The sequence below is a fragment of the Pleuronectes platessa genome, chromosome 16, assembly GCF_947347685.1.
Source record: "Pleuronectes platessa chromosome 16, fPlePla1.1, whole genome shotgun sequence".
NCBI lineage: Eukaryota > Metazoa > Chordata > Actinopteri > Pleuronectiformes > Pleuronectidae > Pleuronectes > Pleuronectes platessa.
Genome location: NC_070641.1, coordinates 5,536,406 through 5,561,790, shown reverse-complemented (window position 1 = coordinate 5,561,790; position 25,385 = coordinate 5,536,406). Strand labels below are relative to the sequence as shown.

General features: G+C 43.6%; 1 protein-coding gene across 3 annotated transcripts in view; it reads left to right on the top strand.

Annotated features, from left to right (window-relative positions):
* The first annotated feature begins 2,495 nt into the window (after positions 1-2,495).
* LOC128458690 (potassium voltage-gated channel subfamily C member 1-like) overlaps positions 2,496-25,385 on the top strand; it is a 60,210-nt gene continuing 37,320 nt past the window's right edge. For 2 of the 3 annotated variants that reach the window (XM_053443616.1, XM_053443615.1), the window contains exon 1: positions 2,511-3,053. In XM_053443616.1, coding sequence (XP_053299591.1) covers positions 2,511-3,053 — 543 coding nt within the window. Of the gene's footprint in view, positions 3,054-25,385 lie in introns of all 3 variants that reach the window. The other variant, XM_053443618.1, reaches the window with a different exon arrangement.

Genomic DNA, 25,385 nt, shown 5'->3' with positions numbered 1-25,385 from the left:
AGCTCAGCAATCCTCATTCTGCTCCTGGCCTCCCTCCCTCCCTCTCTCTCTCTCCCTCTCTCTCTCTTGCTGATGGAGGGACTATCTTGGAAACAGATAGAGTAAGAGAGAGAGAGAGAGAGGGAGAGATAGAGAGAGAGAGAGAGAGAGAGAGAGAGAGAGAGAGAGAGAGAGAGAGAGAGAGAGAGAGAGAGAGAGAGAGAGAGAGAGAATGGGCAGTGGGCGTGAAACACTCTATCATATCCCTTCTTCCCTGCTCTAATTGAGCCAAGTGTTTTAGTAGATTGAAAGATCGTGTGGTTAAAGGGAGTGATGCAGCGGAGAGAGGGGGGAGGGGGGGAGCGAGAGAGAGAGCGAGAGAGAGACAGAGAGGGTAGATGAGAGTTTAGTTAAGAAGACTCATTTTTATTCACAGCACCAGACCAAATTGTACAGTGTTGAGATACTGGTCCTAGTATTTCAGCTTTTTTAGAGATCTTTTGCATGTATGTTTAGTCATCGACATGTATGTGATGGTTTTGTTATCACCTGCAATATTTTAAACTATGTAGAATCACATCAATGAAACGCTTTTGTACATTTTGATGTGAATATGTTCGAACTCAGATAAATTGTATCCATTCTTTACCTCTAGGTTAAGTCCGGCTAATAATTTTTTATTTTTTGTTGGGCAACTCAAGTCAAAGTCAGTATTAGCGAGTAGGTGGGTTGATGACGTTTCAAAAACACACTGGATGCAAAACTAAACAAAAAGGTAAAACAAGTATCTCAGGATTAAATACATATACATATAAGACACTGCCAACGATGTCAATTTGGAAAGACAACTAGATTTGAGGTCTTTGACACCGGTTCGATGCTACGTCCTGCCCGCTGCACCACGCCTCGTCTGAACACTACAGACATTTCCCTGTTGTCAAGAACACATCTGACTGGAGAATCCTCTGCGACTGGGAATCTTCGGACCAAATCACACAGATGTCTTCCTGAGTTCTGTCTGAAAATGGTTTTAGTGACTAATTGTTGGATGATGCGAGTCGCCAAAGGCAGCCCTGTGCTCAGCTTTCAGTAGAAACGTATATACCATGGCTCTGGCCTGCCTGCACTTGTGAGTGGTCCTCATTCAATGCCAACCATGTAAATACTGAGTTTTTATAGGTGTAGTGTTTTTCTGACAGTGAACTTTGTTTCTCTTCAAGGGTGTTTGCAAAGATTGGCCCTATTCACTTCCAATGTTGTGTTGTGTGCTGCCCATGTCCATCGTGGGTTGAATTCTCTGCTATGCTGTTGCCCAATAGTTTAAATGAGTTTGCATCATCGGTGAAGACTTGTTAGTTTATTGTGTCTTCTTGGAGATTAATCTCTAGCTTCTGATCCAAGACCAGTTACAGCATTACCTTACCTGGAAACCTATACCAGTATATTGTCATTGGACACAGATGCCCATGTACTTTTGCGTACTTTAAGTCTGTGTTTCTTGGTTAAGGCCACATGTTTCCAATGAAATATTCATACTACAGTCATTATGACTTTTTACATTTCTCACCATCGACCTGCATTTGCTCACTGTTTGTCTCTGAACTCCCTGGTCCCATCCCCGTGCCCCTGTAATAGTAATCCTGTCCAAACTGGTCTTTGCACAGTGATGTTTTTGTAGCTGTTTGTCTATAATTTTTGTCACTTTGCTGTTTTGACATAAAAAAAATGCACCTGTGCACAATGTTTGAGCTTGGCTGTCCTGAACTCGATCCCATCCAACACCTTTGGACACCTGAGGTCTGGTTTCCTTTGCAAACCAGACCTCTAAAATCAGTGCAGGAACCCATTACTCCTTGCAGATATGCAGGTGCAAAACTGCTGCACACTGATGCTCATGGATGGCTCTGGCTCAGCAATTGCATGGTGCGATGCAGGTGTCCTTGCTTTTTGCCATGAGGATTTGCAGTAAAAAAATAGACCTGCCTACTTTCTCTTTCTCTCTGGTTAATTACATTTCTTCATAGATAAGGATGCAGCAAAATCTCATACCATCATGGAGAATCTGAATGGATTTGTTCAACAGAAAAGGTAGTTTCTGACCTTAACGGCGTCAAATAATCGAGCAAAAATGATTCCAGTCAGTCATTCAGACAGTCAGTCATTCAGCGGGCAAATCTATTGATTCATAAAATCCGCATCCCACTGATTCTCTCTCTCCGTCACACTTGCAGACTCTCTCTCTCTCTCTCTCTCTCTCTCTCTAGCTCTCCCTCTCTCCCCCTCTCCATCTTCTCTTTCTCTCTCTCCCTCTCTCTTTCTTTCACATACACACACACACGCACACACGCTCCTCCTTCCACCGCTCCTCTCTCCTCCTCTCAGTCTGTCCTGTGACTCCTGGTGGACACGGTATAACAGAAGCCTGCAGAGCGGGGACAGGTGTGGATGGGGAGGCGCAGTAGAAGCAGTAGAAGCAGCAGCAGCAGCAGCAGCAGTCGGGCGCACCGACCGAAGCATGCTCCAGTGCAGCCATGACTTGCTCGGCGTCAGATAGCGAGAAGATCGTGATCAACTGCGGCGGGATCCGACACGAGACCTACCGGAGCACCCTGAAGACGCTGCCGGGGACGCGCTTGTCTTGGCTGACCGAGCCCGACGCCTATAGCAACTTCGACTACGACCCCAAGTCCGACGAGTTCTTCTTCGACCGCCACCCGGCCACCTTCGCCTTCATCCTAAATTACTACCGCACCGGGAAGCTGCACTGCCCCAACGATGTCTGCGGGCCGCTCTTCGAGGAGGAACTCGCCTTCTGGGGCATTGATGAGACGGACGTTGAGGCGTGCTGCTGGATGAACTACCGGCAGCATCGCGATGCTGAGGAAGCCCTGGACAGCTTCGAGCAGCCCGAGCCGGAAGAACCCGACAATGATCCTGCGCTCACCGGCGGGGCGGACGGTGACCTGAAGCGGCTGTGCATGCAGGAGGACAGCCGCAGGGCATCGCGGTGGGAGGTGTGGCGGCCCTTTATGTGGGCGCTGTTCGAGGACCCCTACTCCTCCAAATATGCCCGGGTGAGTGGCCAAGCATCTTCCCTTCTTTCTTTCCGTCTTTCTTTCTTTCTTTCCTGTCGGCTGGCGCATCCGCGTTTGGCACCGTTTTGGCCATTGCGCATTGTTGCGCATAAAGTAATTGCCTGAGCTGTTCTGGTTGACGAGTTCACTGCAGAGTTTCTCTGAGTTCCCCTCCTCTATTTTCCCCTTTAATCTCTCCCAGTGAGATCACCAGCGAACGTGCCTCATTTCACCCCTCGCTTTTTTCTTTCTGCTTCTCACTCAAAAAGCGCAGTATTCACATCTCCATAATGTGGGATCCAGGTCTCTCATCGATCAGTTCACGTTCACTGAGAATGGTGCCACATTCCAGTGATCAGCCAAGTCAGTGAAGGTGAAAATCCAAGCCGGTGAAGGTGATCCCGCATCCATTCATCCAGTTTCTCTCTCTTTAATATGGAAATAAAATTACGTCCTGTACGCAGCTACAACCTCAGCCTTTATTCAGTATGTGGCTTTGAGTGTGTGTGTGTGTGTGTGTGTGTGTGTGTGTGTGTGTGTGTGTGTGTGTGTGTGTGTCTCAAAGTGCACAGGTACATAAAGCGCCTTGGATGCATTTGTGTTTACTCATGTGTGTGGCATTTATGTATTCCGGCAGGTGAAGGCTTATGTCCATGTAGTTAAGAGACGCTGCGTGTGTGTGTCTGTGTGTGTGTGTGTGTGTGGCAATGGAGCAAACATTATTGTGCTATTAAACACTTTTCTTCCTCCAGTTTACATAGAAGTCGATAGGAAGTGGCTGGTCTTGAGTGATTGTTTTAATCTGCTGATGAATACATGTCCATCCAGATTACATCCTAGAGCACAACACTGATGAATCAAAAAACGTGATTAGCCTCTATTTTGAGACCAACATATTGCCGCTTGGAATATGACTTGGAATAATCTGCGCTGCTTTACAGCCAGTAACATAAGATTATTTACTGCAGACGTCACTGTTCTAGCATCGCAGAGGTCGACATGAGGAATGTCCAGATCAAGTGAAGATCAAACGCTCAGTGGACAAGTCTCATCTTTCAGCAGTTGTATCAAACAACACTGCAAATCACAAATTTCATACAAATGCAAGATCTGTATGAATTCCTCTTAAGCAAAGTATAAAGATAGATGGTAAATATACTGTAGGCCCATTTATATACCTTTTTTTTTACAGTACAGGTCAAATTCACCCATTCACACATAGTGCTTCTTTATACAGTGCTTTTTCTATCTCACACAATTCATACACTGTTGACAATGCCGTCAGCAGCAATTTCGGGTTGCGTTATCTTGCCCAAGGTCAATGACAGTGGACAATGCCTAAACCCTGGTTAGTGGACGACCCTCTCTACCACCTGAATTGGAGAGGTTAATGGCGTCTCCGGGTAAATTAACTGTTCGCCTCCATTTCTACCTTGCTTCTCTTAACCAGGATGTTCAAAACATTCTGTGTGAGTGGGTGAGGTATGCACAGGTAAGCAACCCTAACCCTCAACAGGAGGTTCGAGGGACAGAGACAGGGTGACATAGCGACAGCACTGTCCAAGTCCTTAGTCACTGATTTAAAATGTTTCCCTATTAAACATTCTTCGGTATTAGCTACACTGACTCTCTGTAGAGTCCCTTTGGAAAAAAGCATATCAGCCATTGTTGTGCTTTTTATAATTGGTGGAGAACCTGCTACCATATTTGACAATCCACCCGTCTACTTCAACAAAATGCTGACAAGCTTTTTTGCAGCCAATACCGTTTTCACACTATATAGCGGCTTTCAGACATGGACTGAACACTGGAAATCCTTCTGAAGGACCTATATGTGTGAACGCTAATGTCCAGATTAAAGGTCTTTGGACTTTTTGTAGAATTTCTCCGGCCTGTCCCCATGTAAAAAGTTTGTAGAATATGCAATGGAGTCGATGTAAGAACACAAACATCTGATCCCTCGCAGTGGAAAATTAATACGTTACTTCCTGCCTCTGTCAATGGGCCTCATGCAAGAAGTCTTGTGTATGAGGCATTTAGGAGAACTTGTCCCATTGACCAATTTTCGTGTACTTTGAATTTTCTTTCAGGTACAGGTATGAACACAATTTAGAAGTGGTCCAAACCATTTTAAGGAGTCACTTGAAACTAGACTGCTATTATTCATATGAATATTTCATTAGTTTGGAGCAATTGTAAATAAATAAATAAACTACACCTTCTTATTACGTGAACGTTTTTCTGTTTATATCTGCAATTCAAATTATTATATAATTTGAAAATACATAAATATAAATTCATGCCTAAACTCCCTGGATCATAATACTTATGCAGACAAGAAAGGAGCACTCGTACAACAGGCTGTCTACGTGGGTCATTTACACACATTTCTTAAGTTAGAATCTGAATCTGACGTGCCATTTTTATATGAACACCCTGTGCAAACATACAGATATTTTTTTAAAGGGGAATTTGAACACAAATGTTATTGCATGAAGCCTAATGTTCTTTTTTTACTACACCGTAGGTGCAGTTGGTTGTAAATAAAAAAGTATTCAGTATCCCTCTGCTTTCCCACCTTTCTCTTTCTCACCCACGTCTTCCTCAGTCTTCCCCTGCTTAACTGTCTGTAAAATAATCTATGGCCATTTGCAGAGCAAGAGGCCAGTGCTGACCTGGATCATTGTGTGTTCAGGTGTATTTTTTGTGGACTCTGCTATATGCACGGAGACAGCATATTGACTCCTTCCTGTGTGACATAGGATGGACACACACACACACACACACACACACACACACACACACACACACACACACACACACACACACACACACACACACACACACACACACACACACACACACACACACAGACATTATTTTACCTCATGACTATACTCATGACTATACTCATTGGCATAATAATACCTAGCCCCTTACCATAACCTAAACATCTCAGCTAAATGCCAAACCTTAATCCTAATGTAAACCTAATTCTCACCTTAAATCAAGTCTTAACCCTCAAACCCCCTTGAAAACACCATGAGATGTGTTTTGCATACATACAGTTCAAGCAAATGATTCTGTCGATTCAACTGCTGACTGCAGGAAAGTCCTCAATGGAGATGAAGACTAACATACATAGAAATAAATAATAAACCCCAATGTACATTTGCAGCATTTCCAGTTATTGACAGCGTTAACCAAGCTAACACTGACACTGCAGCCCTTTAGATGATCCTGTCACCAACCTTACACCTTGGCCACACCGGCAGCAGGTTTTTTCATGGTACACTGATCAGTTTTTAGATATGTTTTATGGGTGTTTTCTCAGGTTAGGCGTGTTGCTCTTGCCAGCATTTAACATCTCAGATATTGCAGTGAGCATCGTCTGTGTTGGCTTTAGAAAAGTGAAACCACTTGCACACAGTTTGGGCTCGCCATGGCCCCGACTTACGTGCATCCATGTGAGTGTCTTCTTCTTTTTCTTGTCCTGTCGATGGTTGGCACACCGATTTTGGTGCAATACCACCATCCTGCATCCCCATCCGCAGTGTGGATTTGTTCGACATACTCTTTTTTTTCTCTCCATCACATTGCGAGATGCACTCAAAATTGGGGCACCTTTTAAATTGACTGTGAAACTGTACTTGGTAGTACCAACATCATTTGGTTGGTACCTTTAAAAAATGTAATTCGGTACCCAACCCACTGCTGCAAATGTGAAGAACCACAACTGGCTTGCAGATGTTTGTCACAAGGTATATGACTTAAATGTATCTTGTCATATAGAGACGGAGTCACAAATATACACTTCCTATTTTCCAGATGGTGTGTGAGGTATGTCAGCTCATCACAAGGGGTGACGTATTTAAAAGAAAGCTTCCGGTTTATATCATTATTAAATAAACAATAGATCTGCAGTGTTCTGGTCTTTGCTGCAGCTGCGTTTGACCAAAGAAATCTGGTCTTGCCTTGTGCAGCTTTTTAATGCAGAAAACTTGATGGCTCAGAAAATTAAATGGCTGCCAAACAAGCGATCGAAGAACCAAAGAGGGGTGACAGAAAAAAAAGACAAATCGAGCACCGGGCTGGTGTTGGGACAGTATCAGTGTGACAGCTGAGGTGACTTTGAAAATGTTGCAGTCAATAGTTTCAGTGCCAACGCGGGGACATAAAGATAGGTTGGAATGGTCTGGCGAGGGGCGGCCAGTGCAGCAGCAGCAGCAGCGGTTGTCAGGTAGGACGTGGTCGGGTGACCAGCTCAGTTTTCGCTTGGTGGAGATCGCAGCTGCCAAATGTCTCAGCCGAAGACGAAGAGGGAAAAAAATGGATGATTGAACTAAGCACTGGAGAATAAAGGACTGGCTCAGGCGTTCGATTCGTGCGTTCAGTTCCCAAGTATTAGCATGGGTAGCAAGTTTTCCGTTTCTTTTCATCTTTCTGTTTTCTCATGTCTCCTCTACAGTGTGTACAGTCGTTCCCCACCCCTCCCCCGTTCCTTTTCTCCCTGTCGTCACCGCTGACAGCTCGTTCTGCTTTATTACCACGATTTCAGAGCCGAGTGCTGGATTGCTTATTATCGCTATTCAGTCCCCCCCAGCCCCCTCCACCCTGCACCCCCCTCCCCAACTCTCTGCTTGTGCTATAGCGTAACACTGCAGTCCCCGTAGTAGCTGACTGCGCTCTAGTCTGCTGCAGAGAAGGAGGGATAGAGACACAGAGAGAGAGGGGAGGGGGGTGACTGGATGGGAGGCGGTGTTGGTAGAGGGGGTAGTGTTGAGGAACAAATTAAGATGAAGAAGCAGAAGGAAAAGGAGAAGAGGAATAAAAAGACAAAGAAGAAGAGGGAAAGGAAGGAAGGTGAATAGGATGGGGGGGGGGGGCACTTTTGCACCCCATCGTTTTTTGTTCCCATTGCCGCTCTCTTTTTTTTCTGCTGAGCTCGGCAGGCTGGGATACTCGTATCCGTTTATCGATCCGGTCGTACGTCTCGGCTCACCTCATTCAGGAGGACGTCTCAGCTCAATGGTGTTCCTTTGTAAGCAAAACCGTCCCCCGCCCACCCCCCCTCTCTCTCTCACAAACACACACACGCACACAAACACATATTCCTCCTTACGTTCTACCTCTCTCATCGCCTCCTTTCCTTCACACAGTGGGGTGTAATGGTAATTCCCAGTCCATCAAGAAGGGAAACAAATACCGTCACACACACATACATACACACACGCACACACACACACACAAACACACACACACACACACACACACACACACACACACACACACACATAAATGTATGTGCATATGTAGACTATACTTCCACACATTTACTTTACTGCCACACATGTCCATTGTGCCACTCTTGAAGGCATTTCAATGTCATCATAAGGAGCTTGGTTGCACATGAGAGATATTTGGAATATAGCAATTGAGGCTCTGCAGGTCACATCACACCCCCTAACGGCTGATGCATCGACACAGGGATTAATATGATATTTGTTAATATATAACAATGCAAAAATATTTTAAAAGAATTCCACAAAGCTGGATACATTTGAGTAGGCTGAAGAGAGTACCAGCGAACAAAATGCCTATCATTACTAAGTACCAAGGTCCATCCCATACACCTGCTTGACCAACTGCGAGCAGTGATGGCATCTCAACCCCTTTTTTTAACAAATCTAAACCAAACTTACCAGACATATAAGCAATTACAAGAATCAGTGTGAGAAGTTTTGTCTTTATATTGACAAAGGTGTCCTCACTTTTGTTGTATACTCGGAAATCGATAAATATATTATTGAATTGTCGAACTCTTTCGATTGTTCTTTTTTTGGAAAATTATAAACGTGACCAAGTCAAACTAATGATTTGGATGGAAAAATGTAAAAATATAAAAGGATGCATTCAGTGTAATCCTCCTTCCAGTGTTGATGTAAAGCAAACGTAACCCTTTCTTCCCGCTAACTATGTGGTCAATGATCGGATTTGAGATGAATGTTCATATTAGGACCATTAAACTTGAAACAAAAAAGTAAAAATCACCTTTACCCAAAAAATGCAGAACTGTTCCTTTAAGGGCTAGGTGAGGCAGGCGGTCTGTGGGTGGAAGCTGGCCTCATTTCTTGACCGATTCACCCAAAAGCAATGACTTAGCCAGCGTTATTTATAGAGCAGGTACATTGCTTTCAACCTTTAGCGTTGAGCATGGTGCTAGACTGCAACGTCACTGCAGGAGCGCAATACTCCTGCAGCAGAACATGACGACCAGATGTAATCACACACACACAAACACACACACACACACACACACGCATGCACACATTTTTGAAAATCTCTCTTCCAATGTCATTCTCTCCAATTTTTGAAATCTTCAGGACTGCTCTCTCTTTCTCTCTCTCTCTCTCTCTCTGTTTCTCTCTCTCTCTCTCCCCCTCCCACTCTGGTAGTTTTGTTGCGCTATAGGCATTATATCCACCAGTGTCCCCCTTCCCCCTCTGTGGATAATGCTGCGACAGAGCTTTCTTTCTCTATGTGTCACCCATTGCAGGAGAGAGAGAGAGAGAGAGAGAGAGAGAGAGAGAGAGAGAGAGAGAGAGAGAGAGAGAGAGAGAGAGAGAGAGAGAGAGAGAGGATGGGGAGAGTGTGTGTGAGAGAGAGAGAGAGAGAGGATGGGAAGAGAGTGAGAAAGAGAGAGGGAGAAGGGTGAATGTAAGAGGAGAGAGTACAAAGAGAGAAAGAGAGAAAGAGGGACACCGTACTATATTTGATGACATGTCAAGAAATAAAGCATTTAACCTCTGACTGATCTCTGCTGTCCTCGCGTCTCGCAGGGGGTCAATAACAGTCTTTGAACACATACCCCCCCCCCACCACACACACACACACACACACATACTTGCGCAAAAACAGCTAATTGAGCATAGAAAACATCATGAACAGAAAGCCCCTAGCCTTGATTTATACAGTACGCTCACATATGCAGCAGATTACTGCAGAAGGATCTGCTGTGACGTGCTATGCCTAGTGTAAGTGTGTGTGTGTGCGTGAGGGAGGTGAGAAATGCAGCGGATCTCCCTCTACCCCAGCGGCTGCATAACACCCCATCCTCCTTGCTGTTTTAGAGCCTGCTCAGATTGCAACAAGAACGCTTCCTGAAACCATCTCCACCAGGTTAGCATTGTCTTCAAACAGCTCCACATGTGTAAAAGGAGTTCTTGTTTAAGGACAATTTAAAGTCATCATGCCTCATCTTTTAATCTTGGTGAAAAATCCCAAGAGACGTCCAAAACCAGCTATTCTGACTTCTCTGTCCATACTGTCCATTGCACATGATTCACATTTATTAAAACATGCTTGATGTATAGTTTCATCTATTGCAGTAACATTGTTAAACTGTGAGTCACTGTAGTTTTAAATCAAACATACTCAAACAGGAGGAAACATTCCATATGTTAATGACCCAGCAAACTATTCTACCTTTGGTGTTCTAGTGAATTTGGGTTAGCAGGATGGTGTTACAGGGACTGAGGGAAAATACGCTACACAGTGGGTGTTCATGGCGATGAAGTGACATCACTCAGTGTAACATTGTGACTCACTAATGTGTTTTTAATAGTTTTTGGACAACAATGGTGCTCAATGGCACAGAGGAACAACACACAGCAGGCTTTGATACACACACAGATGTTGTTAGTCGGATACATTCACTGCTGCTGTTGCTTTTCACATTGGATTTATAGATTCAGAATATTAATAAGCTTTAACATCAGAACTCAGAGGATCCTCTTTGGCCTATTTCTTGGACAGTTGGCCAGAGGATATCAGCACAGAAATCTGTCCACATGCTAGTGTCTGCAAAATGTAATTCCACACAAGTGTAAGAAGTGATAAGAATTGGCTAAGGTCTGGCTAGTTTGCCTTTCACACATGCACAACACAGTGGGAGGTTCTCCGCACAGACGCGTTCACAACAGCCTTGGCATTATTCTGGCGAGGTGGAGCCGCCGGGTGCTGTAGGTAGACAGGAAGCGACGTATTTATGCCGATGCCGAGATCACGTGATCGTGTTTACAGAACCGTTGTCGGCTCTTATCACCACAGACTATCTTGACATTTTTGTCTGTGTCTTCTACGTGTTTGACACCACTTTTTCACCAAGAGATATTATCAAGAGACGTGTTTAAGGAGGTAGAGGTATTGTGTTTTTAACAAATGTTCATGAAGGGCAAATGTTAAAGCTATTAAATGTTTTTCTTATTCCATGTGTCTATCAGTTCTTTTGAAAACCCTCGGGTTTCAGAGTGAGATTATATTATTGCCTTAGGTCTTTATGGGTTAGATGGGTTTCAGGTCTCGACCTTAGTGCCTTGAGATCATGTATATTATGATTTGGTGCTAATCACATTAAATGGAATTGAATTAAACAAGAGTGTGGAGGAGGTTGCTGTTTCAAATTGTTATAGGGTCTGGTCAGGTTAAGATTAGGGCGTAGCAGAAAAAGCTTAACAAACAAGCGCGGAAGACTAAAAAATTTGATTTAAAAGTATACAAGTATAATGTTTTAAAATCTTCAAATATCCAGATAAAATCTTCCTTAAAAATGTTGCAAAGTATCCACTGGATGGTTTATTGTGTGGGTTGCTGTTCGATTCCCTTCAGGTGCTGGAGGATCCTGGTTGACGTCCAGGTTTGTGGCGTGCTCACAGTGCATAGTGGCACAACGCTGAGCCCATCAGCTGTCCCCTGCTGAGTGAGGTGATGTGCGGTGTATATTTCAGCTAACAGAGCTGTCGTATGAAAAATGAAATACTTTACATGTGCTGTTTGTTCCCCTGTGGGGCTCTCCAGTGCTGAACTAGCTAATGTGGGTTACTGGCACTAAGAAGTGACACTGAAATAGAAGCATAGCTGGAGGTGAAGAAGTGCTGAATCAACCTCAGGACGCAATTTTAATTTGGGGTCGTGGGGGTACTCGTTTTGCTGGCAAGTGTCTGTTGGCACTTTCTGATAGTGGTGCTTAAGTGCTGACATAGTGTACAGGCAGCAATTGCACTTCAGGCTTGAAATCCTTTTGGAAATGAAATCAGTTTGTTGGAAGTAGCTGGATGAAGGGTTTCATCACTGTCATCGTCCAGTGTGACCGACTTGAGCTACATCACTGAGATGAGGTGGAGCTAGCTTCATTCTAGGCTAGATGACCCCAAACCTCCAGGATTCCCAGAGACCCAAGTTTTACTGTGAGAGCCATAAGGTGGCTCTCACAGTAAAATAATATAGTTCTACTTATTATTTCAGTTATGGCATAAACCTAAATATTCCACAAACATAATTCTCTGGCTGATGCTCTTAGGATATACATGTGTAGCCATCTCATAATTAGGTACGGGGCAGCTTTAATCTGTCAAATCTAAAAAGATTTCATACCATTTTTTAAAGTAGCAAGACCTCAATGTATAATAAAATAATTTCCGTATAATGGTATAGGTATAGGTGTATTTATTGCATTGCTGGGGTAAATATAACATTTTTGCTCCACTACATTTCTCTAATATGCTTTAAATAGATTTGGCTGTTTGACTTTTTGAAAGCAGGTCCGTAAGAGAACAGTATTAGAAATCTTTCTGCAGTGATTCTTGCTCCATCACTGTTCTTTATGTGAAATTATCATGTTTTTAGTATTTACATGGAAAAATAATATATTCGATTAGGATGAAATGCAAAGAGAAAAAAACGCAAGGCTCACATTGAGCAAAATCATTCAACCAACCAAGCCAATATTATCAATAAGGCCTTTTGTGGCTTGGAGGCAGGTTCAGACTCATCAGTGCACTGAGAGGAGAGGATTCAAGTATATTGCTTTCCTCAATGTGGTCCTCTTTAACTAATTAGAGCTAGAGTAAATGTCTCGTGCTGAGCTGTGAGCAACTTGCGGTATGGTAAACCTCTGCCGACCCCCGGCCACAGCTGTGACAGCCAAAAAGGTGTCATCCTATATTTCACATAACAGGCAAAGCTGTACTTATGTATCGACTCACACACATGCACACACACACATGAACACTGCGGTTAGTGTAACCTTATTTATTCATGACAAACATGACATTTGAGGAGCTTGTCAGGGAAGGTACCCGAGGAAACATTTCATTGTCATTTGACCAACAGTATTCATTTAAAACTCGGTGCGATGCCACTGGCCACATTACAGAAGTCACTTCCCCCTCCAACCCACACTCTCTCTCTGGGTGCCGTTAAATATAATAGTCACTTTGTTAATGTTGAATTATGTATCGACACAGTTGGCAATGACTTCTGGAAAGAAGGGAAACTTACTTTTGAAAGAAGGCCTTCTTTTGAAAAAATTGTCTTATTGTGGGCTGTGACAAGCTATGTAAGCTGAACTTAATTGGAGCAATCTTAAGCTTTTCAAAACAATTCCCCCTAAGGGGGACTGATCCTGGGATCAGACTGAAAACTCTAGCTTTTACACTGGCTACGTGAATGTAGAGCAGTGAATGCACCAAGCAGAGACATATACATTCTCTCTGCAGCTTCGTCCTCAAGTAGCCCAAAACCCATTAGAGGTTCCCTTTCCCCCGCTCCTCGATTCTCTCTAAATTTAGACTCCTTTCACTTTGTCATTTTAAAACGCAAACATACACTCACAAACACACACAAACACACACACACACACACACAAACACACACACATTTATCTCATCCCTCCGATGGACTGGAAGCCTTGCCGTGCCTCCGAAGCGTGTTCATAGAGACCAGCCACTGGTGCAGTCTCACACACACTCAAAGTCACACGTATACCTTGGCTCTTTGCATGAGGAGGAGCACCTTGAGGCAGTGTTCAGTGCTGCACTCTGTGGGGGGCGCTGCAGCCAACAGCAGGCAAACAGGAGACCTCTGAATATTCAGACCACTTCAAGGACAACTGCATTGCTTTTAGTTAATAGAAACTTATTTACGTACCGCAATCATTTAATAGAGCTAGGCAATAAAACAAGATCAATAATAATCATCATGTAGAATTCATCAATAGCAATATAACAAACGTTCAATATATCAATTTATTACTAATGCATTGTGCAGGCACAGTGAGGAGGTATAACACATTGATCGACCTTAGATGTGTACAATGTTATTCAAGGGTTTGTCTTGTTGGTAAGTTGTTCATATCCTGATGGCCATCAATAAATAAAGTCGCCTGGAAAAAAGCAGGTGTCTTTGGACCTCGCAAGACTGAATGAAATGATTGGTTGGCGTAGCTGCCTGTGAGTAACCGACCTGCGTGCCTGCCTGTGCACCCTGACAGTGCTCTCACTGCACATGACCGGAGCCTTCACAAGCCCGAGAGACGTACACAGAATCTCCAAGTGACATACACACACGATAGTCGGAAGTTAATGAGCGAGTCACGGAATAGTCGGCTTCTAGCAAGCTGTGTTATTTCACAATCTTAGCCTTTTTTTAACCAACTCACCAACACAAGCTTTAATTGGACATGAGTGGATCCTTTTGGCATTACATGAAATAAAACAATCAGAGTGCCATCTCTCATTCAAAAGTCAGGATTGTCTGCTATTTGGTGTATTATTAGGGGCGGATCCACCATGTAGTAAGATAATCATCACCATCTGTGTGTGTAGCAAGCATATCAAGCACTTGAGTGAGCTCTTAATGTGCCCCCGTCTATGTAGGCACATGTTACTTGATAATTAACCCCTAGGAAATCAGTGAAATGCATTGTCACTGACTTCAGACCAGGTTTTCTTTGGTGCAACTGCTTTCTACTGCCTTAAGAGACCAATGCACCAAACACGTGCATTACCACGCTACATTTCAAAACCAAAATGGGTGCTCAGATGGACTATTGAGGAATCTTGACTGAGCCTGTTGGGAAATCCACTGGCACATGATCAATTTGGTCCCAGAGATATAATGAGTGTTCGGGTGGTGATCTTTACACCGATAATGTAACCTTTGTACAGATATCGGTTTGTTCATATCATTAACCCACAGACGTACCCACGTCTATGCCAAACGGCTCAAACTATTTCTTGTAACTTCCTGGAGTATTGTTTTTACACTTTGGTTCTTGGAACTTTAGATATACTGGTTGGATGTTTTTGGATACAGCTATCCTATACTTGGCTATGCTGTACTGCACTAAATTAACCTGCTTCTGCCTATAGCTTCAGATTGAATCATCACTCACAACAGTGGATTCAATTCATTTCTCATTTAAAGGGGACATATTATGCCCATGTTACCACAAGTTGATATGGTTCCTTGGAGCCTTAATGAAATGTGTGTAACCTATTTTGGTCAAAATACCACAAGGATCATTTAAAACAGCACCTTTTTACCCTGTCTAAAACAGCCCTCCTCAGATTGACCTGTTTTGAGTGCCCCGCCCCCCTCACCCCTCTCCCCCCCCCCCCCCCCCCCCCCCCCTTCCTCCTTCACGAGATACAAGCCTCCAGATTTTTAGCTATCCATTACCTCTGTAGAAATATGGCTACTGGAGACGAAGATACAATCTTGCAACCATTTCGTTTTGAACCAGAGTCAGGCGGGCCGAAGCCTGGCTGCGAGAGCCCCAGCTCCCCAGCACAGCCCCGCAGTGGGAGCAGTGGGAACTTGAGCTGGCGCAGCAGCAGCATCCTTCCACACTGTTGAGTCAACGTTTAGCTCGCGGGCTAACCGGGCCGGTGGAGCCTGGCTAGCGTTAGTTCGCTCGTTCAAGGCCATGTAGCGAGACTCCCTACATGGGCGTGATGTGACTATGACGTTTATTTCGGTCGTAATCCCATTAGACGCACTCTAGCGTATCGTTTCTGACATAGAGGAACCACAACAAATCACGGGAGTTGTTTTTTTCCAGAGTTTTTTGGACGGTAGACATGCCAGATACCCAAATTAATGTGTAGAAGCACTACAAAAGTGGAATTTTCATAATATGTCCCCTTTAACACTTAGCAAGACTGCTAAGAAACATATTTCCCACAAAGTTGAACTATTCCTTAGAAGCTTGCACATGTGCAGTGGAACAAGAACACAACTTAGAAAGAGGCAAGGATGAATAACAACTCACTGATTAAAACAAAGCTGCAATAAACACATTTTACAGTATTTTTTTTGCACTGACGTGATAGTGCAGTATTGTCCATCTCTGAAAACAGTGTAGATAAAACCAAGAGAGATCATTGATGAGTTCAGGAACTGGAATTATCAGCAGAGTATTGTCCCTGATCATTTGACCATTACATAAAAATTGATCTCCCATGAAAAAAAAGGACAGAAGACACAAGAAAGGGGGCGTGAGGAAAGGCGTGTGAGAGAGAACGATCCATTTTAGTTCATATTACCTCCTGTCTTTTAACATTACTGCAGAGTCTGCTGTTTTTTCTCACACACACACACACACACACAGACACACACACAAACAGAAACAGGCACACACACGCACACACAAGCCAATCAATCTTAAACAAAGCAAACATACGGGGAGGCTTTGCAGAAATCATCATGTTATCAATGCAGGGAGAGTGTGTGTTTGTGTTTGTGTGTTTCCTGCGGGATAATGTGAGTGAACGAAAAGGAGAATCTCCAAGTGACAACAGGAAGATGCTGCAGCACGCCATTCAGAATGAGACAGAGAGAGGGAGGAGTTGAATATGAAGAGGAGAAGGAAATGAGACAGGTAGGTAAAGGGAAGCTTCATCCATGAGAACGAGGGATAAGCACCAGATGGAAATTCTATAGGCGAAAGCAGATGAAGCAATCCATCCTCTTTATTTGTGTTTCCATATTCACAGTTTCCCCTCTCCATGTTTATTCCTCTCTTGCCTTTTTCTTTCTCCCATGATATCATCTTATGTTTTTATAAATGCACCTGCTCTTATGTTTCTACTCCAATAATAATATGCGGAGAAACCTATGCAGGTTGGTCTATGAGCATGTGTGTGTGTGTGTGTCTGTGTGGAGGCAGTGAGTATGAGTACAGGGTGTGTGTATGCGAATTGATGATGGAGGTGAAATAGGCTGTTGACCACTGCTTTACAAACACTTGCATAATCAGACTGCACTCTTCTGTTCTGCAAATGTATAGTGTGTGTGTGAGTGTGCGAAAGAGTCCTTAAAGATTTATGTCAGGAAAAGTGAAAAGTTGTTGCAATGCAATGCAATAAAACAACACACAAGTCTTGAGCCACGCTAGCTGCTCAGTGAGGCTTCCCTTCAGACACAGCAGCGCCTTGAGCTGAATGCTAACATCCACATTCTTGCACTGACAGCGCTAACCTGATTATGTTTAGCAGGGCATGTTCGGGTCCCCAATTAGCACTAAAGAAAAAGTAGCTGAGGCTGATAAGCATGTCATCAGTTTTGTAGTCGTAAAAGAGAGTAGCAGGTTTAACGGGGTTTATAGTTTTTTTTTAAGAGCTAGGTATCGTTTGGCTTTTTTCAATATTGGTACTAATTTGATGCTGTTAAAAATAGTTCCGCCTAACAAACGGAGTTCAAACTCATAAACAAATGTACATACAAAAATCACATAATAAATGAACCATAAACCAACAACAATAATTTAATTGTTTCAGTGTTTAATACAGTAAAATACTCTACCCTCCAAACTCATCATCAACTGTCTCCCCACCACAGGGGCCAGAGTCGTCCACACTGCCAGTGGACGTTCTTGACACTGTGTCACACAAACACGGAGCATCCCTATGCTTTCAAATATATATGCTGTGTGTTGCCATGTGCCTCGTTAAGTTTGTTGTGTTTGTCACTTCCACCATCTTCTTCTTCTTCTTCTTTTTCTTTCGGTGAAGTGGTGGATCACACACAACAACGTGCATCTTGCCACCAACTCTACAAGCTGTTGCTCTCGTCTCCCCCTTCTCAGCTATTTCTCACACACTTCCTGGTGTCGGAATCCTTTCGGTGAAATACGGTCACACTTTGACTGTCTAGCGCCGGGCATTTTGTTGTCCTGTTTCTTGCTACCAGAGCCATGTAGAGAGTGTGTTGCCACTTGCCACCAGAGTTAAGGCATGTGCGGTTATGTTTATGTTGCATTTAAGCGGGGCGATTTGTTCAGAACAAAGCGCAGGCACCGAAATGAGACACCGAAATCTGTAAGTACCGGTTGTTTAGGAATCTGGCACCAGATATTGTTACCCAACCCTTATACTGGGTGAACAGAGTGGAACTTGTTGCCAATTTATTAAGGACACTGCTCAAGTTTAGCCATTCAAAAAGGTGCAGAAAAGGGTTCAATGATGGGAATGTTAGTAAATCCAAATGACCATACCATAGTCCTCTCTGGTTTGGTTTAAGGTCAAATGTCTTTAGCTCTCTGGAATGTGAACTCTATTTGTCAGTCTTTTGGTCATTAGCTGGTCCGGGGTCCTCGCTGATTATTCAAAATTGTGATTGCACTTTGATTCCAGAGAAGAGGGGAAGAGAGGAGAAGAGAGGACAGCAAAAGTGAGGAACATTTTGCAAGGACAAATGTGAACAGCATTGTTGAGCACTGCAGAGATCAGGGAGAAAAGAAGAATTAAGCAGTAAAAGTGCACTTCCGTCAGTTTGCCTGCTTCGTCTTGGCGAGCTTAACGGGTTCTATCTTTTTTTCTTTTTTTCTTTTTTTCTTTTTTTCTTTCTTTCTTTCTTTCTTTCCTTCTTTCTTTCTTTCTTGCTTTCCCTCTGCTTCATATTCCATTATCCTGCTCTCATTCTTGTCGTCCCTAAGGTCTTGTGCTGTTCTTAAATCACTCAAGGGACTTATAGCAGTGCATGAAGACACACACACACACACACACACACACACACACACACACACACACACACAGGCTCAGAAGTATATGAGCGTACATATCTCCTAACACTATACCTATTTTTGAGGGAAGTATTTTTTAAGAAAGAGAAAAAAAGAAAGAAGGACTTGGCCATATCTAGTCAACGACAGGCAGCCAGCTAGTTAATGGACCTCCAGGCATTTCTTTACATCAGCGTACGGAGCCCTTGTGAAAGTACTGCGTCACAAAGGCTAAGTGAACCAGAAACATTGTGAATGGAAAAATGCTTAGCAGCTCACTTTCTCTTCTCTCACTAATGTAAATCACTGGTGTCCTCCGGAAACCTCGGAGCAGTTTGCTTTTGGATTCTTTGGCTGACAACTGACATCTTCCTCCCTTTGCAGAGCATCCTTCCTCACCATGGGGCTAAATCAGACCACGACCCTTCCCTGTGTACTTATGTATCATTTGAATTTGCTTTTGTGTGTGCTTCTAGAAATGGAAGCATCTGAAATCAAGTATTTTGCAAAATCACCAAATAGCTGTGGAGAAGAATGAGTAGATCTCATTCTGTTTGTTTGCTGTTTGTGTCATGTGTCACACGCCACGGCTGTCTTTTGAACCTTCATTTCCACTGTAGACACTGATTACAATTTACTACCCGAACCCTATTTCCTGAACCCAAAAAGTTTTACTTTCAATTGTTTCCTACTGGGGAGAGGATTGGGGTGCTGCAAGATGCTCAGTGGTTAAAACACAAATCTCACACTGCTACAACCAGTTAATTACCACTGAAAGCAAGCACTCAATGGCACGAGAATCTAAAATAGAGTGGGGCTGCAGACATTTATTTTGTGGCCTTCAATCCATTTACCAAGGGATCGACAAAATCAGTATAGGATTCGTCATCTGGGAACAGTAAATATCTGTCTCAAATCTCACTGTCCGGATTGAAAGGCAAGGATCGACTAGAATTCCTGATAGGAGACACAGGAACAGATGGAGTGATGGAGACCAGGGGAAGCTATGAGTTCACACAAACACACCATTTCCCTGTTGTGTTTTGGGGAAGCTAATGGAAAACAGAAGTAATTGTCATATTGCAGGTGCTGTGCAGAAGAAAACCTTTTACCTGCTAGATCACCTCACCTCCAGGGTGCTCCCACATGTGGAGGCTCGCATGCGCCCTCCTGCAGCTGTGTCTTCCCCATTCTCTCTCTCCATTTCTTGCTTAGAGACCGTATAATCAAGGAATATCCAAAAAAGATCAAACATTTTAGTCACCTTTGTTACTCTGTCCTGCCATCTGAAGGATTTAAGACATAGACTGTATATGTCTCTATATGCATATGTCTCTATATGCTTATTTATGAGCTCATTGTGGGCGTTTCTAAATGGCCTATCAGATTCTGCTGCAGTCTCTTCCAGCCAATCATGCGGCTGCTGTCAAACTTGGAATCCCTTCTCCACTCCAATCTCTTCCAGTCTTCAGCAGAATCATCACCACCATACCTGGATCCTCAACCACCACCAGTGTCTTGGCTCCACCCCCTTCTAATCCTGATGACATCACATGGGGTCCAAAAAGCTAAAAGATTAGCAGCCACTATATTGAAATTGCATTGGCCACTAAGAATGTGTCTTAAAATGTATTAAGGATAAAATAGTATGTCATCATTGAATATCAGTAATATAATCATATTTCACCTTCACTCCCGTATACTAAGGGAGAATTACAAAAAAAAATTGTTGAAATTCGCACATTGGTAATTCAACTGCTTCCGCTGTTCACAAGCATTGCCCGCACGGATATAACAACAAACACAGATCAATATGTGACCTGAGCAAAGTGCCCTCCTCAGTTGATGACCTCATCTAACTGGCCATTTAGAACATCAATCCAGGGCAGGCGGGCGGGGCAAGGTTGTAAATCATTGTAGTGGACAGTAGGAGGCTTTATCATGTCCTGTCTCCTTTCTTGCAGCTGTCAACTGGGTTACTATGGTACTTCTCTCTTGAAGGGGTCTATAATGTAACATGAAAATGGCTACATAGAGTTTCTCAATAAATATGTCGCATGTGAAATATTTTCCCATAAATATAGAGCAGCAGAAAAATCCAGATTGTGCTTGATCATAAAAGGGTAATATCGTATGAATGTATATGAATTTTGGTACAATATCCTTGAGATATGTAGTGAAGTGGTACAGGCAGTAGTTGGAGATGTGGGATCTGTGTCATGGCCAGCAAGTAAACAGGAAGTGTCTCACAGCACCCCCCATTGGCTGGTTCTGTCACCCTAGTACGTGCGCTGTCCGCTTCCTGGCAACAGCTTCTTTTGGACCTGACTCTGTCCTTTGGCAGCCTGGTGCACTAATTGGCTGAGCTCTGTGATTCCTTCTTAGTGTGTCGGAGCTACAGTACCTCTGCACTGCACGAGGCACCGCAACAATCTGTGGCCTGCAGCGGCACTATAGCAGGGCCGGGCAGAAAGGTGGAGGAAAACATAGCTATCGTTTTTCACGTCTTTTTTCTGAGGTTTCCTGCTTGCTTGAGTTGTAGCTTTGTTAGTGTTCTTCCTCTTCTGACTACCGTTTTCAAAAGGTGCTTTTTTTGTCCATCTTACAAAATGCACACTCAAATCTACTTTAAAAAGCTCTTTTGGCTTGTTAGACCCACCGAGTGGACTCAGTGGCGAGGCACACACACTTAGACGCAGCAGGTTTTACAGTGTGACTTGAGGCTGTTTTAGTGCTGTAGCCAGTGTACGGATGGGTGGATTTCTCAGGCCTCGTCGCTTTGTGACTGCACCTCTCCTCCTCCTCCTGCTGCTGCAGCCTTCCTGTCTCATTGTTCTACCTTGGTTATCCATTGGTCCGTGTCATTATAGCGCAGTAGGCAGCTTAGGCATCACATTTGATTGTAACTTGTCTGCTCTTCCCCCACCTGCCCTGCTCCCCACTCCTCCTGCCCAACAATTTCAAGCACAAACTGCTGTGTTTAGCAGATTGCACCAGCCATTTACCCAAATGAGTTCCCATGCAAGCTAGTTCCTCTCCAAGTGCACAACACCTGGGCATACGGCAAAACAAGATCCGCACTCTGGCTTTGTTTAAGACTTATGATGCGTTGTGATTGATGAGATTTAATCCATCGATTTATAATGAAAAGACTTCAAAGCTCTTTTGTTTTTAATCCAAAAGAACCCCATCAATCCTCTTGCCTCCACCAACACCACCTCCCTGCTTTCTGATTCAGTGTGATACAGCTTTGCTTACGCATACGTCTGGTGAAGGCTGGACAGCAATTACTATGAGAGTGCTTAAGGAGTTTTATGCACGTCTGAGATTGGCTGGCTAGTTGGTTGCTCTGTCCAACCTCGCTGAGGAGGGACGAAGGCAAAGAGGGTTGAAGAAGGGAGGAAAGAAGAGGGGAGGCATTAAAGGAATTAAATGCAGAGGTAAGGTGGTTTTTAGGCCAGAAACCTGTCTTGGGCCATTTGTCTTGAGAGAGAGAGAGAGAGATGTTATTTTCTTTTGCAAATAAGAAGTAGCCTGGAGATAACCTATTAATAATAAACAGCCACTGAAATATAATTAATTCAACCAAACCACAGCAGCAAGTCTCCAAACTCAGCAGGAATCATTTCTTGGAGGCAGGACAGTCAGATTTCAACTTGTTTCATATCATACTCACTGAAATTCAAGTCCACAAGATTAGCCCACTGAGTTTGGTCCCAGCACTACTCAGCTCACCAGTCGCTGGTGACATGTCTAACAAATTTGTGCATCCTCGTTTTTTACTCCTCTGGATCGTCACCATAGAACAGGGCTGTGAACTTCTCTGTAGCCACTCACCAGCTTCACTTGAGTCTGAAGTGAGATCTGGTGGCTTGGATCCCAAAGTTGATTTATACTGAGATATTGACTCTAGTTCTTTCTGTAACTGTGGGTTGGACTTGAGCAAATCGGTGTATATTAAACTGTGGTGAACTGATTAGCAGTGTGTTCTGGGTGTGTGGTCGTCTGTTGGTGACTTTTGTGCTTTCTTATGATTCCAGTTATATTAATATTGTGGCCATGCTATATATGTCAAGGGTCCTTGCTTGTGGTGGTGCTTGGAGTTAGTAATACATAAATTAAGTGAAGAATATAAATATATTTAAATCCTCAAGACACAAAATGAATCCCTTGAGGATGTAACTGACAGATTAAACAGTTACTTGATTTAAATAAATTGGTACAAATTTGATTATCAATGAATGTTTGTATCGAAGTCAATTTAATTGACGACATTGAAAAAAATTATAGAGTTCCAGCTTCTCAAATGGTGCAGTCCAGTCTGTGATGCCAGTGAATAGCACATGCATGCTCCTGGCCTGGCCTGCTGCCTGCCCATGGGACCCATGGAAGATTCATGGAGATCTCAGGGTATAGACCACTGTGGTGAAGAGCGAGCTTTCAATTTAACATTCGATCTATGTTATGACGCTGACCTGTGGTTCATTACAAAGGAATGACATTGCGGATACAAGCGACCAAATTTCCATAGGGTGGCTGGGCTCAGGGATAGGACAAGGAGTGCAGACATCCTGCTGGAAGCTCAGGTTGCTGCTTATTGTTGAAAGGAACCAATTTAGTTAGTTGGTGTATTATTTTCTTCAAAAGCACTTTCCATTTGAAGTTTTCTGGGCATGCTGCACTGGGAGGAGACCAGGGGTAGATGCAGAACTGGCTAAAGGCATTATATATCCCATCTGGGCTGGGAATGCCTCAGGATCTCCCAGGAGGAGCTGGAAACCGTTGCGGGGGAGACTGATTTCTGGAACACCCAACTTACACTGCTACCAAAGTTACCCGACCTTGGAGAAAAAGGATAAAAATGGATGGATGGATTTATTTTGATATAATTATTTATTGATTAAAATAAAAAAGAATGGCACTACCCTTCTAAAAACTTTTCAAACAGCTCTGTTTGCAGGACTTGTGGTCCAGCTGCATCTTAAAGCAAAACTATGCCACACTCAAAGTCACATCCTCCTGACTGCATCCACCTGGCACCCTGTTCCCTCTCTCTGAGACTATAATGTATTTGTGTTCTGGAGACCTGCCTCTCAGTTGTACATCCGCATATTCAAGTGTATTAAAGAGTAAATAGAAGAATACAATTGTTTGATAAAAATGGCCATGATTGTTAAGCACCTTTTTTATTCCTTATCCATTGGGCTCATACCATAGTCAGGGCTGTGTTGTTGTTTGTGCTAACGCTGATCTTTGTCACCTACACTGCATGTCACCATCTGTGAACAACAGGGAGAGAGGAAGAGACAGAGAAAGGAGACAGCACACAGGCCAGACGGAGATATGCAGAGAAACGCAGAAAGCAGTGAGGACGAGGGCAGCCAGACAGACAGCTAGTTATAGAGTAAGGGATGAATGAGTGTAAAGTGGGAAAATGAAGTGGCACAGAAGCGGAGGAGAAGCAAAATCCAAACCAGTTACGGATGCAATGCTCTGCACCACTTTCTTCTGTCTGAAACCATTCCCAGCTACGAAGCAGACAACACATTTAGGCTGTCTCACACCTAAACCTTCTCCGCCTGTTACTGCCTCACATACACACACCTAGAGTCTCACTGACGCAGCACAAGTCACACTTAAAAGGTGTGTGTCTGTGTGAACGTGTGTGCGTGTACATTCTGCTGTACCCTCATCCTGGGAATAATGTTGATGTTCAGCCGCACTATTTGAAGTGAAGTCACCTTTACAAGGGACACTTTGTGTACGTGTGAGTGTGTCTGTGTTTGTGTGTGTGTGTGTGTGGGGGGGGGGGGGGGGGGAGGGTCTTTTCTGCAGTGTAAGAGAGGACGTCCTAACTGCTGCGTCACTGCAAAAGGAGAGAAAACATGATGTCATTTATACAGTACCAGCCTTTGCTAAATTTTCAATTTCAAGAACACTGATCTTCTTGTCATGTCCCCACCACATTTTAAAATGGAATCATTTTGACATTTTTTAAACTTGCACCAAAAAGGGTCCAAATGAGCTCAGGTTGCTGAGGCAGCTGCAGAGCAACGACTGCCTCCACAACATGTCACTATTGACCTTCATCAGCAGAGCGGGCCGGACGTTTGAGGTTAGTCACCAGCTATGTGCTCCACTGGTCTATAGAAACCAGTCCTCTCTCAATCGTTCGGGGCCTGACGGAAGGAAAAGGCAAATGGCCAAATGTAAGTTTGGCCATTATTCTGATTAAAAATTTCACCAAACTTCTTCTAATCTAACAAGTGTAGACATGATGAATGTCACCTGTGTATATTTGAATCAACGAGCATGGTAATGTCCCAGTAACACTTAATAAGGCTATGCTTCCTGCCCCATGGCACAAGAGTTTATTCATGAAAATGGCATCAAAGAGTATAAAGACGAACTTAATATCAACACTGAAGTCCTGGTTTCAGAGATCCAGAAAAAGGAAGTCTCTGGCGTGTAGAGCAGCTCAACGTACATCC